Source organism: Eubalaena glacialis, chromosome X (assembly GCF_028564815.1).
Source record: "Eubalaena glacialis isolate mEubGla1 chromosome X, mEubGla1.1.hap2.+ XY, whole genome shotgun sequence".
NCBI classification, from domain to species: Eukaryota; Metazoa; Chordata; class Mammalia; order Artiodactyla; family Balaenidae; genus Eubalaena; species Eubalaena glacialis.
The window spans coordinates 118,018,836-118,040,163 of NC_083736.1; the positions used below are offsets into that span (position 1 = coordinate 118,018,836).

A 21,328-nucleotide genomic window follows, 5' to 3' on the forward strand; every position below is an offset into this window, starting at 1 on the left:
TCCTTTTACGGTTGTGCAGACAGGCCCTTTGTGTGGAGGCGCTGGTTCTCTTCTCATAGCCTTATACTCCCAGCCGGGAACTTCTCACTCCCAGCTCGCTAGGAGTTTCTAGGTTCTCCTGGTTACCTAGACCTAGTGTGCATCTTCCTAGATTTCCTGAGAAGAAGGCTGGTTAGGAGAACAAGGATGAATATTTTGGAAGTAGGAAAGTGAAGGTGAAAGCTCATTGGCTGTAGAATGATTGTGAGACTGTCACTGTAGTTTCTGTCCCAGACACCTCCAGGCGGAATTAATTGGCCTTTCCTCTGGGCTCCCATAGCATAGGATTTATACCTCTATTATCACATTGTATTGTAATTATTTGTTTACATGTTTCTCCCCCCTGCTAGAGGTGAGTTCCTGGAGGGCAGAAACTAAGTCTTATTTATCTCTGCAGCTCCCCCCGCACAGATCCCGGCTCACAAAAGGGCTGTTGAATAAATGAATCAGAAATGGAGGGGATTCAATTAGATGACCTCCAGGATCTCGTTCAGCTCTAATATTCTGTGATGCAATTTAAACACGCACCCATAGTTGCACTCACACACATGTAAACACACAGCAAATAGACAAACACCATCATGCCACAGTCCGGGTGGAAAGCGAACAGACGTTACATGATGCCAAGTAACTGGCCTTTTGAAAGTTGAATCTTCAAACCTAAACATCTGAAGTGTCGACAACCAACGTCACAACTGGTTTGGCTGATTTTGTTTTAAATAAATTTATTTATTTTATTTATTTATTTTTGGCTGCGTTGGGTCTTCGTTGCTGCATGTGGGCTTTCTCTAGTTGCGGTGAGCGGGGGCTACTCTTCGTTGCGGCGCACAGGTTTCTCATTGCGGTGGCTTCTCTTGTTGCGGAGCACGGGCTCTAGGCATGCAGGCTTCAGTAGTTGTGGCACCCGGGCTCAGTAGTTGTGGCTCACGGGCTCTAGAGCGCAGGCTCAGTGGTTGTGGCGCACAGGCTTAGTTGCTCCGCAGCATGTGGGATCTTCCTGGACCAGGGCTCGAACCGGTGTCCCCTGCATTGGCAGGCGGATTCTTAACCACTGCGCCACCAGGGAAGCCCTGGCTGATTTTTTTTTTTTTTCACTGCTCTGACTTTTTAAGTAGCCATAGCCTTACACGTGGAAACAGTGAACATTTGAGCTGAAAGGGCCCTCTGAGATGCTCTGGTACAAGTCTCTTCATTTTACAGAGGAGAAGGTCCAAAGTCAGACAGGAGCAGAAACGTCAATCCCGCATTCGTGCCACTTGGAGCGTGCACATGTATGACACGTTTGTATGCAGACACGGCTGCTGACATGCACAGACGTGGGTGCATCCCTGAAACATGTGCCACCACTACACCTGGGTACACCCTCCCCCCAACACCCACCTAGCAAACAAGGACGCCCCCGCCCCCGTGTGGCTGCTGAGCAAGGAAGGGAGGGCAGGGGTCAGCCGGGCCTAGGCAGCCCTTGCCAGAGTTCGAAGGGGACCTAGAAGCCTACAGGTTTGCAGCTGCCATTAACGTGCTTGGCTCGCCCAGCTCCCCTCGGCTCTCCTCGGTCTGCAGAGGGCGAGGAGAGGAGACATTCCGGGCTCATTCCAGCGAGCCGTGTGCACGCTGCAGGCGTGGTATGTGAGCAAGCGGCGGGCTTCCAGCTGCTGCCTTCGAGGGCTGACAGGCAACCCCCTCCCCCCAGACAAAACTCCTCACCCACCGCTGGCCTCTCTTCACATGGGCATGATTAAGGCAACCAGGACCATTGCAAGCCCTTCTCAAAAGGAGAGAAATTACGGCTTTTTCTCCACCTTGCCTGCCCACGTTTTCCTAGGGGAATCTCCTCTCTCAGACCCACCTCCAAGTGGGAGTCCAGGCGGACTTAAGCCCCCCGACCCCCGCCTGCCCCGCTAGCCCTCTTACAACATGCTCCTTTAACACTCCCGTGGATAGCTTGCACCCTAATCATTGGTGCCCACTCATTTCCCGCCATCAGGGTCCTCTCTCCCACCTCTACCCCACTTATCGTGAGCATCCCTTCCCTGCCTTTGAAGGGTACTTTATAGATTTCAAAGCGTGTTTTATTTTACCTTTGCCACAACCCTGTAAGGCAAGTATTAGTAGCTTCATCCGACACACCAGGAGACTGAAGCTGAGAAGATAAGCAAGCTGCCCAAAGTCACACAGCTAATACGTGAGGATGGGGCAGGGCCACAACCTCCATTTTTGACTATCAAGGGCATGTTTTGCCCACTCTGCCACCCTAATGCCCAGTTGATGTCCAGCTCCCCAAAGTGAGGGAGGCGCCTTTCTTTTTTTTTTAATTAATTAATTTATTTTTTATTTATTTATTTATTTTTTTGAGGCGCCTTTCTGCTTCTTTTGTACCTCCAGGGTACCTGATGTAGCACGGGCTCTGCACACAATGGGCATTCCGAGGCCTGGGTAGACCACAGACCGATGATGCCACCAGCCAGAGAATCCTGGAAGCTCCAGGAAGGGAGAGGCACTTGCAGACCAAGGGTGTTGTGTACCACCAGAGTCTTTTCAGCAGCACCCCCCCCTTGTCTCTTCTCAGTTCTAACTTGCTCAGGGAGAGCAGTGCCAAGGCCAGAGAGGAGAGCATCTCTAGGGTCTCCCCTCCCCCTCTCTACTGGGGCTTCGGAGTGTTCAGAGCTCATGAATAAAGCTAATATTGGAACTAGTCGTCTACTAGTTCGAGGGGGACTGTTGTCTGGATCCTTCTTTGCAGGGACAGATTGTGCCAATAGAATGCCCCAGGCCCCAGCCCTTTCTTGCGGCTGGCTCAAACCGAGGGCGTCCACCCCCCTCGCCCCACACCGCCTTTTTATGAGTCTCAGCTGATTTCCCTTGAGGGCCGCCCTCCTCGGCAGCCCCGCCCCTCACCAATCGGACTCCCTCACTGTACCTGGGCCCCGCCCCGACTGTCCTCAGGGGCGGGGCCAGCCCTAGGGCAAGCTGGGGCAGGAAGTGGTTGCAATTACACACTCCCGCCCCGCACTGGCTGCCACTGCTGGAGCGACAGTGCTAACTCGGCCGGCCCCAAACGTCAGGGTAGGAGCTGGAAGAGGGCTCGGCCGGGGGCTCCTGCGCTGGAACGAAGCTCCTTTCCTGAAGGAAAGGAGTTTCCAAGGCTGGGCAACGCTGGAAGCCTCAGTTGGCTGCTGGTCACATCCAGGGATGAAGGGAGGAGATCGTGGGTCTCCGTCCCCATCCCAGCATGGCAGCCACTAGGCACAATCGTCCCTTTTAAACCTGGCCACTAGCTAAAAGCAGCTTTTCCCCGCTGTTTGGGCCCCCTGCTTGCGACTGCCAGGACTGACGGCCCTGACCCCTCCTACCAGGGGAGGACAAGCTTTGATCCTCTACTGCTGCAAATCACCAGAGCACAGTGGCTTTATACCCCCTATTCCTCCTTAGTTCCTTGGGCATTCCCATCTGGGGCCAGCTCTGGGCCAGGTGGAGGGTGTGGCTGGTATGGCCCGAGCCATGTGCTAAATACCACGTAGAGAGAGGGATGGGGGAGTTTGAGAATGTTTGGCTGGGATGGCTTCAGAACAATCTGGGGTGGACTTTCACTGAGAGCATTTTTAGCTCAGCAAATTGGGGCTGCATTAGAGGAATGGCGGGAGAAGAGGGCTCAGTGAAGAGACTGGAGAAATGAAGGGGATATGGGAGTACGGGAGGGAATGGGGATGAGTGAACTAGTTAGGGTTAAAAACAAAAAAGCCTAAAAACCCAGTGGATGCAATGGGGGCTCCTCTTTGCCCTTCGCTAACATCTTCTCCTGCAAGACCCAGGCTCCTTCAGTATGTCTGCATCCTGCAAAGCCCGCACTCAGCGGTTGCCTCCCCAGCTTCAAAGCCCCATTTCACATCCTACTAAAAGCTTCATCACACCCTCCTTTCCTTGTTCAATTGAAAGTGCTCCTCTTCTCCCAGGCCAGGCCTGCTTAATCCGCTGAGGTGGTTTAGGGCTCATTTGGGGGCTACCCAAAGAGGAGGGTCTCCCCTGCCCACCCCACCCATCCTGGCAGGAGCCAAAGGCTTTGTGGCCCAGTTTGAGGGGCTACTGATCAGCAGCCTTTTCCCATGGGCTTCCAGGCTCCCAAGAGACTGGGAAGCTGAGTCATAGGCAACTCCAGGCTCCACAGACAGCACAGCAAGAGAAAGAGGGAAGAAAAAAAAGAAAAAGGTGCAAAAACAAACGGGGGGGGCAGGTTCATTACCTGGGGAGCGGAGTGGTGGAGCAGGAGGGACTCTTAGCCTTGCCTTAGTCTTGCTTCACTCATAGATGGAGATCACAATCAGAAGATTGTCTCTGAATATGAAAGATGATGACAAGACACAGGATCAAATAAAGAAATAAGGATGGAGGTGTTTTGTAAACTAGTAAGTTCTATACAGATGTGAGGGATTACTATTATTATTGCTATGCATTATGAATTTTCATTTTGCTCCCATGGATCTGGTTTATTCAATACTCTCCTTAATAGAGGAGCATGACATAGCCAGGTTAGCCTTGAGGCTTTTGAGGCCCTGAGTGAAGCGGTGTGTGTGTGTGTGTGTGTGTGTGTGTGTGTGTGTGAGTGTGTGAGAGAGAAAGAGATCCAGAGACACAGAGGGAGGGAAATGGGAGGGAGCCACTGGGTGGAACCCCTTCCCTCAACATTTGTCCCTGGAAAGATAGGGTTATAATGAACAAGGAGCCATTTGAAGGGGAGAAGACCTCACAGATTACATGGCCAGAGAGAACTAGGAGACAAGTCTTGTTCGTCTCTGCACCCTCAACACCCAGAACAAGCTCGCTTCTGAGCTCAAGTGCTCAATGTCTGCCCATTGAATGACTGATGGAAAGGCTGCTGGAAGGAAAGAGCGATGGGTGTGCCCACCCTTCTGTCTCCTCTGCTGCCCTAGTGCTGACTGTGTGCAGATGAGTCTCAGCTCCTTTCAGCTGTAGGAGTCACGTCCACCAGCCCAGTCCCCCGAGAGCTGATATGTCCCTGCAAGTCTGTGACAGTCACTGTACCCCTGATGTCTCTGCCACAACTAGGTGCCTGGTGTTCGGAGGCCCTGCACACAGCCAAGGCCACTTGCACCACACGTCATTGCTCTTTGAAGCTTCACAAGACCCTCCAGGCTCTTGCAAAGCCTCGGGACCATTCTGAACATCAATCAAAAAACAAATGGGGTCATGGATGGGGAAGCACTTTGTGACCAGCAAAGCCCCGTACAAATGTAAGGGATTATTGCATTGTATCTCAAAAAGAGCATTCCGACTCTTTGAAGGTTGTAGTTATTTGGATTTTGGCAAACAGGAATTTACCACATTATAAAATGTGTGTGTGTGTGTGTGTGTGTGTGTGTGTCGGGGGGGTGTCTGCACAAGTGCATGTTCAGTGATAAGACCCACAGATAGAAACCTACTTGGCCAAGTAACACAAAGAGTCATTTAGACCATGCAGAGCCATACTGGTAAGTTAACAAGAATTCGAATTCCCTGGCCTTCTATCTTTTTCAATATGCTTCTATATAGGTGCTCTCATCAGATTCTCCCACAACACTATGCCACTGTTAAGTCTCTGTGACTTGAGTTCAGTAGAATAAAGCACACAGTGAGCTCCGAGGAATCTACTTTTGAGACTTGCAGGCTCTGAGAACTTTGCCTGGGAGAAATTTTCAGGCAGAGAAAAACATGGTCTGTGTAGGTCCTGGCAGGGCACTCCAGACCCATGCCAACTTCCCTCCATTCTCTGTCCCCACAGAGCAGCTCTACAATGCCTCCATAACGACCTCCAGACCAAGAAGAAGGCTCTCTTTCAGTCAGTCATTCAATCAACAAACCTGTTTTGAGTGCTTTCCCATCAGTTCCAGGCCTTCTGCTAGACCCTGGGGCTACAAAAATGAAGAAGCTTTCATTGCTCACTATTCACCTCTCGCCTCTCAAGCGACATGTTTTGTAGCGTCTTTTCCCCTTCAAGGCTCTCCTTGATGTTCATTTTATTCTGCTGAGTGAAGCCAGGGCTAATGATTTTGAATCCAGCCCTGGTTGTTCGGTCTCTGATTGGGCAACAAGGGGCCCCTTTGGAGAAGGCAGTGCTCAGAACATCAAATGGGGCTCTCAGACATGGGGCGCAAGTATCACAAACCTCCAGAGGAGATGCAAGCCTGACTCTTTTTTTTTTTTTTTTTTTTTTTGTCCACACCCTTGAAGAATCAGGAGAAAAATCATGCGATTAGCATTGTGTTGGAATAGCATTCTCACCTTAGGTTTTGTCAGAGCAGATGCTCTGGGTCTGGAAAGCCTCTCTGGTAAGTCCAGCTTAGGCTGTCACCTTTTGGTGGGGGCGGTTAAAGGGCTGTCTTATTGGTCCCCAGTACATGGCCATGTGCATCCTTGGTGGGGAAACTCTAATTAGTTAACTAGAACATTCAAACAGAATGCCTTCCTGGATTTTGGAATTTTCCAATTTAGTAAAGGTTAACTTCCACCTCCTTTCTTGTTTAGCTTCTTGGTGTGGAAAACCTTTCTCACATGCATGAGACCACTTTCTAGATTGTCAGTAGACTTTAATGAGCAACTCAGTAGAACCTCTCTGTTGACTGGGTGTCTTGCAGGGATTTGCAACCAGTGGATCCCAAACTGGGGTCCCTGAACCCATAAAAGCCTGGGAGAGAATCAATGAATTGCACTGGTATTTCATAAAGTCTAGTGAAACGTACCAGCATGAAGTTGCAGAGGTTAACTACAAGGGCAAGTGTTTTTGGCTTTGGCTGGAATTAAATGACCTCAGTGTGACTATCTTGGGCTGATCTGAAGCTCTGGCCCAATTTTGTATGTATCTGATACGTTATTCAATGGAAAATTATTACTTTAAAATATAGCCTGTTTAAGTAGATAAATATTTTGAATACAGAGGGTTAAGAACACAGACTCTGGAACCAGACTGCCTGGATTCAGATCCCGACTTCAAAACTTAGTAGCTGGGGGACTTCCTTGGTGGTGGAGTGGTTGGGAATCCGCCTGCCAATGCAGGGGACATGGGTTAGAGCCCTGGTCCGGGAAGATCCCACATGCCGCGGAGCAACTAAGCCCGTGAGCCACAACTACTGAGCCTGCGCTCTAGAGCCCGCGTGCTGCAACTACTGAAGCCCATGCGCCTAGGGCCTATGCTCTGCAACAAGGGAAGCCACTGCAATGAGAAGCCCGCGCACCGCAAAGAAGAGTAGCCCCTGCTCGCCACAACTAGAGAAAGCTCGCGCGCAGCAACGAAGACTCAGTGCAGACCCCCCCCCCCAAAAAAACAAAACAAAAACAAAACTTAGTAGCTGGGAATGGATAAACAAATTACCGCACAGCCATACAACGGAATATTATTCGGCCATAAAAAGGAATGAAGATACATGCTACAATGCAGAGGAACCTTGAAAACTTGATACTGACCAGAAACTAAAAGCCACATATTATATGGTTTCACTTAAATGAAATATTCAGAATAGTTAAATCTGTAGAAACAGAAAGCAGATAGGAGGTTGCCAGAGTCTGGAGAGTGAAAGGGGAGCAACTGTTTAACAGGTACGGAGTTTCATTTTGGGGTGATGAAAACATTTTGGAACTAGTTAGAGGTGGTGGTTGCACAATGTTGTGAATGTACTAAATGCCAGTGAATTGCACACTTTATTTTTTTTTCAGTGTTGAATTTATTTTTAATGAAAACATTGATAAATATTTTCTAGATTTCTAATTTTTGAAATGGAATGTTTTTATAGAACATTTTGTTAGCTCAAAACACTTTAAAAAATTTTTAATTGAAGTATAGTTGATGTAGAATATTATATAAGTTACAGGTGTACAATATAGTGATTCACAATTTTTAAAGGTTATACTACATTTATAGTTATAATAAAATATTGGCTATATTCTCTGTATTGTACAATATATCCTTGTAGCTTATTTTATACATAATAGTTTGTACATAATAGTTTTATAGAACATTTGTTTATTCTTTTTTACTGAAGTATAGTTAATTTACAATGTTTTGACAGTTTCAAGTGTACAGCAAGTGTATCCGCTATACACACATATATATATTCTTTTTCAGATTCTTTTCCATTATAGGTTATTACAAGATATTGAGTATATAGTTCCCTGTGCTATACAGTAGGTCCTTGCCGTTTACCTATTTTACATATAGTAGTGTGTATGTGTTAATCCCAAACTCTTAATTTATCTCTCCCCCCACCCCAAATTGCGCACTTTAAAATTGTTAATTTAGGGACTTCCCTGGTGGTCCAGTGGTTAAGACTCCGTGCTTCCACTGCAGGGGGCGCGGGTTCCATCCCTGGTTGGGGAACTAAGATCCCGCATGCTGTGTGGTGCGGACAAAAAGTAAAATAAAATAAAATTATTACTTTATTTTATGTGAATTTGACCTCAGTTAAAAAAACCTACTAGCTGGGCAACTTTGGGCAAGTCACCGAACCTTTGTGGGCTTCAATTTCTTCATCTGTAAAAGGGGGAAATAATAGTATTTACCTTATGGAGTTGTTAGGAGTATTTAAAGAGTAACTATTTGTAAAATCCTTTCAAAAAATATTTATTTATTTATTTTTATTTATTTGGCTGCATTTGGTCTTGGTTGCGGCATGCAGGATCTTCCGTTGCAGCACGTGGGCTTCTTTCTAGCTGTGGCACACAGGCTCAGTAGTTGTGGCACGCAGGCTCAGTAGTTGTGGCACGCAGGCTTAGCTGTCCCACAGCATGTGGGATCTTAATTCCCCGACCAGGGATCAAACCCGCATCCCCTGCATTGGAAGGCGGATTCTTAACCACTGGACCACCAGGGAGGTCCCTGTAAAATCCTAAAACAGTGTTTAGCACACACTAAGTGACATATAACTGTGTGTTTAAAATGGGGTCTATGAGGGGAAAAATAATAAAACCTTTGGTAGTGAAAAGTTTGGGGGTCCCTGGTGAAGATGAAAATAGAAAAAGTGCTCAATGTCTTTCAGAGGGTCATCTAAAAATCCTCTGGTTCCAACTTCCCGGTAGCGCTTGTTAGAAATTCAGAGTATGAGGCACCACCCCAGACCTATTCAATAAGACCCTGGGTGGGAGGGTGCCTTGGAATCTGAATTCTGACAAGCTCCCCACTCCCCCCAAGTGATTATTGTGTATATTAAATTTGAGAAGTTTTGGTGTGAGCATTTAAAGTGAGTATGTACTGAAGGCAGAATGCTGGCTTCCTGGATTTTTAAAAAATCTAAATCCCAGGTCTCAACTTGTTTTTTTAATCATCTTGTGACGACTGTCTTCCCAAAATGGACAGTTCTTCCTCTGGAGCCCCTTGAAGTTTAATGAGCAAGAACAGACACACAAGAACACATATAAACACACAGGCCCGAAATAAGCATGGTATCTTTACCAAGTTATCTACAGCAGCAAAACCATGTGCTTACTCTAGTCTGTTAATGTTGGAAGTACTATGCTGGGCTGTGTGGAGGACACAGCAAAACATGGCCCTTGCCCTCCGGATACTTGCAAATTCTAAGAGGGAAGATGGCTACTGAAAAGGCTGGGTGGGGTGTCCTGGGAGTGGTTGATTTGAGGAGTGTGGTACGTGGCGGGGGGGGGGTCGGGGGGTTGGGAGACAATAGTGTGGCCCCGACTTGAAGGGTCCCATGCCCCCACTGAACACCTACTGTCAAACAATCCCAAAGTATTCCTGGAGCTCTGCCTCCTTGAATGCTCCCAGAAACTGTGGGCGATGCACCTTCTATGACTATGACAAGTCCCTCAGATGGGGAGGTAGAACTAAGGCACAGAGCACAGAAAAGAACCAAGTGCTAAGTAGTACTTGCCATGGGGCCAAGAGTTCAGAGGCAGAAGCATTCAGAGAAAGCTTCATGGCAGCGGGGCTTGAAGGATTTGGCCAGGTGAAGGGGCGCTCAAGTGTAGGCACACAGATAGGGGTGAGAATAGTATGTGTGGCTTCTGCAGGGCACGTCAATCCTGTGCCAGCATCCTGAAGCCTACACAGAATCACCACCACAGCCAGAGGAATGCACCGCTCCAGGAACAGGAATTTGGTGAGCTCCCGCTGAATGTGGGCCACTGGACTGAGTGCTATTCTCAATCTTCTTTAGCCTCTTTGGAGGAAGAGGTAATAGTTCGACTGACTCAAAGGTCTTGCTAAATTTTATTCTATTCTCCTCTTCAAAAATACACCTCTCTTTTTCTTTATGTTCAGGTTGTAGCTTTTATTCCCAGGCTTGAATTAAGCAGGTGCTCCCAAGTTCTGAACTCTTTAAAAACTCCTCACATTAAAAAAAACAAAAAAACCAAACTACTATGGGGTGTCTACTAGGGGCCAGGCCCTTTTCTAAGCGCTTAACATACAAGAACTCATCTGATTCTTGGAACATATTCAGGATGTATTTATTAGGCCTCATTTTATAAATGAGGAAACTGAGGCTCAGAAGGAAGTCGAGCGTCCAAGGTAATATTGCTAGGAAGTGGCAGAGCCAGGATTCAATCATGTCTGTCTAACTTCAGAGACTGTGTGCATTAAATGGGAAGAGAAAGACTAAAAAGGACCAAGATTTAAAACTGAGTCTTTGGGAATTCCCTGGTGGCACAGCAGTTAAGAATCTGCCTGCCAATGCAGGGGACACAGGTTCGGGCCCTGGTCCAGGAAGATCCCACATGCCACGGAGCAACTAAGCCCGTGCACCACAACTACTGAGCCTGCGCTCTAGAGCCCACGAGCCACAACTACTGAGCCCGCGTGCCACAACTACTGAAGCCCGCGTGCCTAGAGCCCATGCTCCGCAACAAGAGAAGCCACTGCAATGAGAAGCCCGCGCACCGCAATGAAGAGTAGCCCCTGCTCGCCGCAAGCCGCAACTAGAGAAAGCGCGCACACAGCAACGAAGGCCCAACGCAGCCAAAAATAAATTTAAAATAATAATAATAATAAATTTAAAAAAAAACCCGAGTCTTTAATAACTGGCTAGAAGGGAAGCCAGGTCTGGGCCTCAGTTTCCTCACTATAAAATAAGAGGGTTGGATTAGATGATCCATTCATTCATTCACTTAACAAACACTCATAGAGGGCCTACTCCATGCCAGGGTGGGGGATGTTTGGAGGAGAGGACGGAGGCTGTGACACACGGATGAGAAATACTGGGTTCCTTCATCCAACAAAGGGAAAATCTGGTTGGAGAGCTAAATAGGCAGAGCATAGAAGTGCTAACTAAAGGGACAAGCTCAGTACTGTGGGGTACCACTAAGGAGGGAGTGGGGAGGTAGTGGGGGTCAGGGAGTGGGGAATCAGGGAAGGTGGCAGGAAAGAGCTGGCTTAAGTAATGGTTGAGTGGCATTTCAACATGCTGAGAAGGGCATAGAAAAAGCTGAGGGAGCAGTCAAGGAAGCGCTCCTCTTGTCCAAGGAATGGCAAGAGGGCCAGTTTGGTGAGAACAGAGGCCCTGTGAGCTACATGGGAGGAAAGGAGGCTGGAATCGGATCGGGGAAGGCCCTGAAAGCTAGGTGAAGGCTCATGGACTTGATTTTGTTGGCAGCTTGCAGCCACAGCCAGTTTTTCAGGAGGGCAGATGATTTCTTAGAGTTCCTTCCACCTCTAACACTGTCTGTTTGATTAAGAACCTTGTTAAGTGCCTAGGAGTCTTAGGGAAAGGGGGAGGCTTGACCCGGAGAGACCTCTGGGGTGATTTTAGTCCCCTTCCTCATTTCCCCCCCTTTGGCTATAAAATCCAGAAAGGTTGTTGGTTGTTTACAGAGTTAAGTTTAACCAGACATACTGTCTCCCCATCTAGACCCGGGGCTCTGAGAGGGCAGAGACCAGGCCTTCCTTAGCTGCAGTGAGCCACTGAAATGCTTCTCCAGCAGCAACCTGCTGCAATAGGGTTTGTGCATTTGAGATTTACGTGAATAGGGGGCAATGAATTTTCCCCTGTGGCCCCTCCTAGAGCATAAAGTGAAACACTTGAGAGCACATAGTGTTTGTAACTCGTGGTCAGTCTTACTGACCTAGTACCAGCCCCACTCTTTTCCCACATTTGCAAGGTTCTTTCTGTACCCCAATCTCCCCTGGTCTGCTTTCAACTGGGGTGACTTAGAATGAGCCCTTCAGCAGTCTTGAGACCCTGGGTTCCAAACGTGACTTCACCTTCAACTGACTGGGGTGCAGGGGATGAAGGGATGACCAGAAGCTGCAAATGTGCTTCATTCTGACACTCTAAAGATCTAAACCACTGGGATTTTATTGTTGTTATTGTTGTCATAGGGCTGGGCTGTTTTACCAGAGAGACAAGGCCTGTGATTGCAGAATAAAGCAGAGAATTGAAGCAATTATCCTATGAATTTAGCCAAAGGTTGGTTTGGAGCTTAAATTACCCTGGGACCCCCCCCCACCCCCAAATGCCCTGTTTTGTCTGGTAAGCTTCAGGAAGGTAGGGCCCAGGCCAGTGTCACCCCTAGGTCTCTGAGCTACACCTAGGGAGGCTGGTGGTGCCAATGCTGATAATAATAACTCTTGCATGAGCCCAGTGGTTTACAGTGTACAAAATTCTTTCCCATCCATTACCTCATCTGATGCTCAGGGGTGTCCCTGTAAGGGAGGTATGACAGGTGCATTGATTTCCATATTTTAGAGCAGGGGGAAGACCCAAAATACAGTACCGGGCATCAGGCTGGCACTACTTAAATGTTAGGGCTTGCTTGAGGTCACACTGCTAGCTATCGACAAGACAGGACTGGGATCTGATTCTTAGAACTCTCCAAACAATCCTCTTTCCATTACACCAAGCTGCCTCTCTGAGTCCAGCTGTTATCGATGGGAGAAACAATTAGAAAAACAATCCTGCCTGAAAAGGAATATTTTGACATGAAATGGAGGCGCTATTCCATATTAAAAAGAGCTCCGGATGTGGAAACAGGACTACTGGGGTTGAATCCTGGCTCAGGCACTCACTAGCCATATGACCTTGAGCAAGCCACTCATAGCTGCTCATAGACTCAGTTTCCTCAATTACAACATCAAGAGTTGTAGTGAGAAACAAATGAAATAACACAAGTGAAAGGGCTTTGTAAACACTCTGATGTTGTACAAAGGTAAGGTATTATTATGATGATGTTGTGGTTCTAGCCTCAAATAAAAGAATCATTAAACTCTACATTCTTTACAAGGTTTCCCACAGCTCTCCCCACCCTGCTCCTTGGTTTCCCATCATCTCCTGTAGGGCAGGAAGTGTGGCCCCCCAACAGGAAAAGGCTCAGAAATGCTAGGGCTTCAGCCAGGAAATAACCATCTTGCCCCAACCTATATTTCGCCAGATAAATGATGCAGCCAAATGGTGAGACACAGACGAGTGGGAACGGAGGTGTCCAGAATCTGTTTCAGCCTCAAACCAAGGAGCAAAGTAGCCCTAAGGCCCTAAGGGCCTTAAGAGACGTGGAGATTTAGTAATTACCAGATTAATTAAAATCAGTGAAGACAGCCAATTTAAATCAAAGCAGAAGTGGTGGGGCCTGCATTATCAGGCCCGATAGAGGCAATTTCCCCCCTTAATAATGCATTTCGAGTTCATATGTTGATTAGCTTAAACAAATCATTTCCCAATCTTCACTTTCCCTTGGTGCAACTTAGGCCACTTTTTAAGGTGTGTGTGGGGTGCATGGCAGGGCAGGAGTGGTCAAGTAAAACAGCTAGTGAAGAGGTTCCCAAAGCAAAGTAAAATGGCAAGCGGTATGTCCACACTGCTGGCAATAGATTTTGACGTTGGTGAGGACAAGCAAGAGGGGTCATAGAACACCAGGCCTCATCCAGCAGCAAAGCCACTGCAGCCTTAGTGGCTTGCCCTCCTCCGCAATACTCACACACATCCTTCAAACCAGGTGAGGGAGACATACCAGGCAAGTCTCAACTGCCATCTCTAAAGTCCTTCCAAAGGAGAGAAGGAGAGAAGACACCCCACAGCTTAGAGATGGAAACTCTGGGCCTAGGACAAAGGAGGGGGGCGGGGAGGAGGGGGAGGAGGAAGACATTAATCCTGCAGGGCTTCCTTCCAGTCCACATCACCCTCTGGCTTCCTTAGTATAGATAAATATATAATAAATAATATCAATATATCTGCACATTAAAGATTTTTTTTTCAAATTCCTGCTATTCATTTCACATTCCGTTTACAAAGCCCTGAACCCTCCAGGAACTGCAGGGCACCTCCCCTAATACCCTCTAGGTTGAGGCGATGCCTTTGAAGTCCCCACCACCGACTCAGGGTTGGAGCTGCTAAGAAACACCCTAAGACTGAAAGTAAGTCCGCCCGGCAGCTTCAGCTCCATCGCAAGCTGCTCTCCTCAGAGTTAATGTAAAGTCATCAGAGTTCCAATGTGGACCGCAGGCTTCTCAGCCCTTCAGTGCCGGGGATAGCCTGGGATGTAAACACATACGAGGATTTATTCCTTTGGCCAGGAGAGGAGTCGTTAGGGTAAAGGGTAAGGGTCAAGGGGTTCAGTTTGGTGACTGAGGAGCCCGGGGAAAGAGAGCCAGGTTTTCGGCCCGAGTCGTGCAGGCTCCCCCCTTTACGGACCTTTCGTCCCCCTCCTCCTTCCTCCCTCGGGCCTCTCACTCCTACCCGCCCCCCCACCCAGATGCCTCCACGCCCAGGCCGGGGGCTGCCCTTTGAGTTCTGCCCAGGGGGGCTGCAGCCCCGGCCGTTGCCACGCAGGGTGGGACGCCCCGGAGACGCGAGGCGAGGCAGCGAGCCCCGGCATTTTCCCTTCCCCAGCACCTGTCCCACTTCGGCGCCGGGGCTGGGGCTGCACCCGCGGGCGGCCTCGGTGCCCGTGCCGGAGCCACGCACCGAGGTCGCCCGGGTTAGGGAAGTGGGGGGCCGGGGGAGGGGCGGGGCGTCCGGCGGGGCGTCCGTCCCCCCCGCAGGCAAGACCCTAACCCCCCCCATACACAGAGGCTAAACGGAGAAAGAGAGAGCCACACATAAAGCTCGAGCGAAAACGCTTGCTCTCCGACCCCGAGCGGCGTTGCTCGCCCCCCCTCCTTCCTGGAGCCAGGGGCTGGCCGGGGAAGGTGGCTCCGTTCTTCCCCCGTGGCCAGTGCGGGGTCTGCGGCTGCCCGGCGAGGTTCCGGCTTCCCCGGGGCTGGCAGGGGGAGCCCCGAGAACTGCAGGCCCGCCCCCCCTTCCTCCTCCTCCTTCCCCTCCTCCCCCACGTGTCCTCCCGGAGCCCAGCGGCCTGATCCCAGCACCCCCTCCACCTCCCTCCTCCTCCCGCTTCGCCCGCTTCCCCGGCAGCGTGGAGAAGAGCAAAGTTGCGACAGCGGCCGAGGGGCTCTGCCCAGGTGAAGGGGGCTCCGTGGGAGCGGGGAAGGGGGGGGACGGCGCGGCCCTGCGGCGGGGGCGGAGAGAAGATAAAGAAACTTGCTCTCCTCGGCCCCCACCCCGCGCGGGTTCGGATCTTGCGTGGACCCAGCCCTCGTGGCGAGACGCGGCAACGCCGCCGGGACCGAGGCCGGCACCGGGACCGGGACCAGGACCGCGCGCCTGAGTCGGCTCGGCGGGCGCAGGCAGCGGGCCAGGCCGGCACCCAGGCAAGGGCGGGGTGGGTGGCCGTACACCGGACCGAACCGGGGACTCCGGTGGCCTGGGCGCGGGCCGAACCCGGATCGGGCCGAGTTGGGTGGCGAAGTAGGACGTGGATTCGGGGGCGGGGCGCGGCGGGAGGGGGAAACCAGGCCCGGCCGGACTGGCCTGGGCGTGGGGGCGGGGGGCGAGTTCGGGGCACTTGCTGGGCTCGGGACCGAGCAGTAGGGCGGGGCGGCGCTAGGGGCTGGGCCGGACCAGCGGGGAGAGGGCGAGGGGAGGGGGAGCCGGGGGTGGAGTAGGGGCGTGGAGTTGCGAGCGGGGTCTGGCCTCGGCCGGGGGCGAAGGTAGATCGGCGGGGCCGCCAGCGGAGGGAGGGAGGCCCGCGGCAGCGCGGCGGCGGCGAAGGCCAGCTTCCGCGGAGTTTGTGCCCGGGCTTCCCGGGCTCCGGCAGCCTCAAGCGCTCAAATGGGGCTAGGGGATTGACTGGTAAGCAACTACGAGTGTTAGACGGTGTTCGGTGGCGATTCCGGGAAAAGCTAGGAGAGACACTGTCTGCAATTATGCCGCACCCCCCCCCACCTCTTTAGCATCTGGATTCTGCTCTCAGGGGGCCGCGGACCCTCCCCGCCGCAACCCTTTCACTCTCCAGCACTCCCACCGCCTCCCCCCGCCCCTTACTCGGCCATCTGACTCTCCTAGGGTTGTGTGTTTGGGGGTGGACGACGGCGGGGGGGGGGGTGTAATACTTTTCCTCTCGCGGCGGCAGCCTAGTTCCTATCTTATTCCTACATGTAGCGTCGCTTCGAGTAGCATGGACATTGGGGTTTAGATAATCTACCCCCAACTAACGCCCCCCCGCAAGCGATTTGATGGCTTTTAAGGAAGGGGACGAATCCCTGGATTTCCACGCCTGGGATGAGGTTTGAGGATTGGGATTCACCCCCAGCTCACTTCCACTACCAACCCCTCTTTCCTTGTGAGCCATTTCCACGGGGATCCGAACTTGAGGGGGGGGAACGGGAGAATTAATGTGCTTCTCTATCTCTACACAGGGTCGGCGTGGCCAAGGACGGCTAGTCTCGGAGGGAAAGTAGCCACCAGTCCAACTCGGGTCGCCCCCACTATTACTTCGGTGAGGGGGGCAACGCTAAGAAGGGGATACTGGTGGGTAAGGGCCCAGTATAAGGGAGGGGGCTGGGTAGTCGCCCCCGAGGGACTCCCTTTCTTGGCTGGGAGGGAGACGCGAGCCCCGGCTTCAAGGGAGGGGTTCCGGGGAGGGAGATGGGGGGTGGCGATGAGGGGGGGCGGGAAGAAGGGGGGAGTCACGCCCTGCCAGCAAGGGGAGCCTCCCTCAGGCCCCTGGGAGAAGGGGACTGAATGTGTCTGCTCTGTGCTGCCGGGCAGGGGAGCTCTGGGGTCTCCGGATTTGCACACTGGATCCAGCACCAGTGGCCTGAGAAAGTCAGGTCGGGGCATAAGGTGGAGAGCGTTGGAAGAAAGAGAGAAACCCCTGGCCGTGGTGCACTGATCATTTCCCTTCCTCAACCTCCCCCTTCGTGGGGCGTACGGGGGGGGGGCGTGGAGCTCCTGCAGCCTCTCGAATTGAGCGCCTCCGCCTCTCCTGGGAGTCTAGCTTTTTGCCCGGCTTGCTGCAGCCACCGCTGCCTCCCTCTCCGGAATCCGCTCGGTCCTCGCAGCGATCCCCTCCTCCTCCCCTCCCCTCCCAGTGTCACCGGGGCTGCTTGGCTCTGCCCCCTTCGCCGCCGCTTGCTCCCTGCTTTCGTCCCTCCCTCTCTTGCTCTCTCCCTCCCTTCGCCTCCTCCTCCCCATTCCTCCCCCCGGGCAGGCGGCATTCTGGGAGTTGTAGTCCCGCGGAGCGGTGGCTGGCACCGCCCGCGAACCCGACCGGACTCCACTTCCCGTCGAGCCTTGCGACCGGCACCCACTCCACCAGGCTTCGCTCGCACACACAGACACACACACACACACACCGCTCTCCCCCTCACTCTTTCGCTCGCCGCGGCTGCTGCCAGTGTGTGGCTCTGTCTCTCCTCCGCTTTGCTGAGCCCTCCCTTCTTCCTCTCAGTTCCTAGAGTCCGACCGCCGCCGCCGCCGAGAGAGAGGAGAAGGAGGTCGGTGGCAATAAGGGGCGGAGGGGGCATCAGATCGGGGCAGTATTAGGCGGGTGGTGGCTCAGAGGGGGTAAGAGGGAGTCCGGGTGGCGGCCTGAGCCTCCCCGCGGAGCCGACTCGGGAACAGGTGCGTCTTTTTTTTCTCTCCTCCAACCCCTCCACCCCTTTTGACTCCCCGGCTTTCTCGTATCCTCCACCCGCTCCTTTCTACCTCAAGCCTTTCCCCAACCCTGTCCCTTCTTCGCCCCGCGGCCGCTCTGCTTGCCCCCCGGGGGCGCCGTCCTCTTCGTGTCCCCGGACGTAGCGCTCCCTGGAGCTCGCTCTGTCCTCGCCCCTCCCTTCGGGACAGCTCCCCTCCACTTCCCACCTTCGTACCCCATTCTTGCCCTACCCTACCCCCTCCTCACCCCTTCTCCCTTAGCCAGGTGAGACTTGTTCGCCACGATCCGAGAGTCTTCATCCCGGCTGGGCGGGGGTCTCCATGGAAACGGGGGTCGGGTTGATCCTGGGGGGGGGAACCATTGGAATTACCCCACTCCTCGGAAAGGGAGGTGAAGGCTACGGTCTTGTTAACTACCTGGCCCCAACCTCCTGATACAAGGATCCGACGATCCGAAGGGAGGCTGGCCAGCAGGGCAGGGCGAGAAAGGGCTTGTTTTTTTGGGGGGGGGGGCTGTCCGTGATGAAGTCCTGAAGAGACCAGGAGAAAATACCCTCCAACCTCAGAGGGGAGGTGCGACGGGTGCTCTTAAGGGCTGCTTTCTCCCTGGTGTCGGGGTGCAGGAACCGTAGGGTAAGGGGTACCCCTAGGTGGCGGCGGGGCCTGGGTTCGGGAGTGGGAGTGCTGTGATGGGGGCAGGGGCAATTATCCGAGTCCCTGGAAAAAAGGCGGGGGATGACTTCGGAGCGCCCTGGCTCCGCTGCCCTCGCTCTAGGGGCGGGGGCCGCCGGGCCGGGCGCGGCGGGGAGGGGGCTTAAATTGAAGGAGGATGAGATCGGGGGCAATTCATACTAGCCCCGGCAAGCCAGGGGGGAGATCCGGCGTGCAAGCTCTCCACCCGCTTCGCGCCAGGCCTGGAAGCAAGGGGTCTGAGAGCGAAGCTGAGGGCTGCAAGGAGGGAGGCTCCGGTTACTGGGCCGGGTTTCGGGATCGGGGGCAATCCCCCAGCCCTTGGAGAAGGAGGGAGAGGGATGGCCGCGAACCCCAGGGCTCCCCCACCCCGGGTCCTAAGGGGCGTGAGGAACGGACAGCAGGCCTGGCGGAGCTGGATTCGAACGGATCGCGGCTGGGGACTGGGGTGGGGGGGGCTTAGTGGTGGGCTTTGGGGGGAGCAGTCCCGCGGCGGGGCGGGCGGGCGGGGCGTGGGGCTCCGGCGGGCGGCGGGGCGGGGCCGGGGCGGCGCTGCTGCCGCCGCCGCCGCTGCCGCCGCCGCCGCTGCTGCTCCTGCTGGGGCCGCCGCAGCCGTTGCCGTCGCCGCCGCCGCCGCTTCTGGGCGGGGAACGGAGGCCAAAGGGAGTCCCGTGCCGGGGCAGAGGGCGCAGGCGGCGCGCGGTGGGGAGGGGACCGTCCTGGGGGCGGGTGCAGGCGGGGGGTGGAGCCCCCGACGGGGGGCGGTACGAGCCGGGACGACGACGACGAAGAGCCCCGGGGGCCGGGTGCATGGAGGACGAGGTGCTGGGAGAAGGAAGCGGGGGGTGGGTCCCACGACGGGCCTCGTGGGCTTGGCTTCTCGAGGTTCTGCTTCGGGACAGAGCCCTGCGGGGGTGCCCAGAGGCCCGGGAAGGGACCGGGAGGTGAGCTGGACGATGGAGGGGGCCCTTCTTGCTGGGGTCCCGCCGAGAGGAAGGCTGGGCCAGAGGGACGTCCGGGGCAAGGCTGGGAGGAGCCGGCCGCACCTCAGCTGGGGATTTCGAGTTATGGAGGTGCGGGAGATTGTTGTAGGGAAAGACGTGGTCGAGGGGAAAGGCGGGAGGGAACCACACTGCAAACCTGGGAGGCCGGTGGGGGTGCCCTTCTATTCCGCCCGCCCCGCCCCCCCCGCAGTGGAAGCACTCTGGTTTTGTTTTATTGTTTTGAAAATTTTCAGTGTTGGCTGTACGAAGCTGTCGATGCGGTGATACTTATTTATTCTTGGTGTCTCCTAGAGTAGACAGTAAGGACAGGCGTACCTTGGTGAGGACGCATCTAGCCCAGGGTTTAGGGGCTCTTTATGCGAGTGTGGGAAGGGGGCCCTGTAACTTCTGCGGCAGCGGAATACTCTCAAGGCAGTTTGGAGGCAGTCCCCGTGGCACAGAGGTGGAGTACAATTGCAGAAATGTTTGGTGAGACTTCTGGGGGTGCAACTGTAGGTTTGCATTACCCTGGTTAGCCCGTGGTTCTTTCAACTTAGAAGGCTATTTCTCAAAGTCACACTGCTGAAACGTTTTTCGGGGGAAATGAATGGGGTATGTATTCGGGGTTGGGAGTAGATTAGGTTGATAATAAAATTACAAGGTTGGAAGGGACTTTAAAGGTCATCTAATTTTCTGTTTACCTGTCTTGTCCTTGAATGTTGGGAGAGAGGAAGCTTTATTTGGGGAGAGATGGTAGGCAGCACAATGGAGCAGAGTTTAGGGGTACTTAAATTGGATGGTGATGTCACCATGTAGTACTGAAGAGGACAGTATGTAGGAAAGAAATTTGGAGGATTCCACCGGGGGATTAAATGGGGTAACCTAATCCCAAGAATCATCCAGAGGCTCCAAATAGAAGCAAAATGCAGGGGGAGGAACCTGTAAAATTTTGATGGAGAAGCAAAGTTAGTAGGAAAGACTGGGGGAGCTAGGAGGAGCAGGAGGCTTGGTGATGCAAGTTAAGAGAATCTGAAGGCTGATGGAGTTGAGGAGGGACATGGCCATCTGACTAAGCTATGTGGATATTGCTAGGCAGTCTCATCTTTTGATATGGCAACTGAGGCAGCTGCCCTTGGGGTGGATATAGGGGACAAGAGGCACAGGCCATGGGGCACAGAGACTTACTCAAATTGATGTTAAGAGGGTTGACCCTGTTGCTAGCTTTGCAGCAAAGGTAGGTAGGTTTCTTTCTGTTATGGCCCTGAGAAGTTGCTGATGAAGGAAGGGGAGAGGACTCTGATGTCTCGGTTAAGGAGGACTAGTTCTTGAGGCCACAAGGAAGAGATGGCAAATTGTTGGGACAGGGCAGAGGAAAGCTAAGTCCCTGGGAAGCTCTGCAGTTGGAGTCTGGATTGGGCAGAGTGGAGGGGATTTCCACAAGAAATGGTGGCTGTACCAAGGGCACTTGTAGAGCTGATTGTTTTGATTTACCAGGAGAGGATAGGGAGGGAAGGAGGATCCCTTTCTTTCTCAGTGATGTAAACTTTCTTGGGAAGCAAAGGGGGTTCCTCCAGAGGTTTCTTTGCTTTATTCATGCTACAGTTCACTACATAGGAAAAAAAAGGTTAGTACAGGGGGCAGAGGATCTCAACATGATGAGTCTGGATTATGGGTTTTAGAGAGGGTATTCTTTTA

General features: G+C 52.8%; 2 protein-coding genes across 6 annotated transcripts in view; one reads left to right on the top strand and one right to left on the bottom strand.

Moving 5' to 3' along the window:
- Window positions 1-1,530: 1,530 nt before the first annotated feature.
- LOC133081897 (basic proline-rich protein-like) lies at window positions 1,531-19,985 on the bottom strand. The gene is made up of 7 exons (XM_061178215.1): window positions 19,970-19,985; window positions 19,225-19,648; window positions 19,020-19,093; window positions 18,208-18,305; window positions 15,098-16,120; window positions 14,715-15,038; window positions 1,531-1,593 (listed from the first exon to the last, which is right to left on the bottom strand). Exons 1-7 carry the CDS (start codon window positions 19,983-19,985, stop codon window positions 1,531-1,533), a joined length of 2,022 nt encoding a protein of 673 aa, XP_061034198.1.
- BCORL1 (BCL6 corepressor like 1) overlaps window positions 16,068-21,328 on the top strand; it is a 59,908-nt gene continuing 54,647 nt past the window's right edge. For 2 of the 5 annotated variants that reach the window (XM_061178842.1, XM_061178845.1), the window contains exon 1: window positions 17,714-17,800. The gene's annotated coding sequence lies outside the window, so the exon portion shown is untranslated. Of the gene's footprint in view, window positions 16,155-16,720; window positions 16,801-17,713; window positions 17,801-17,909; window positions 17,928-21,328 lie in introns of those variants that run through there. The other 3 variants (XM_061178844.1, XM_061178841.1, XM_061178843.1) reach the window with 3 other exon arrangements.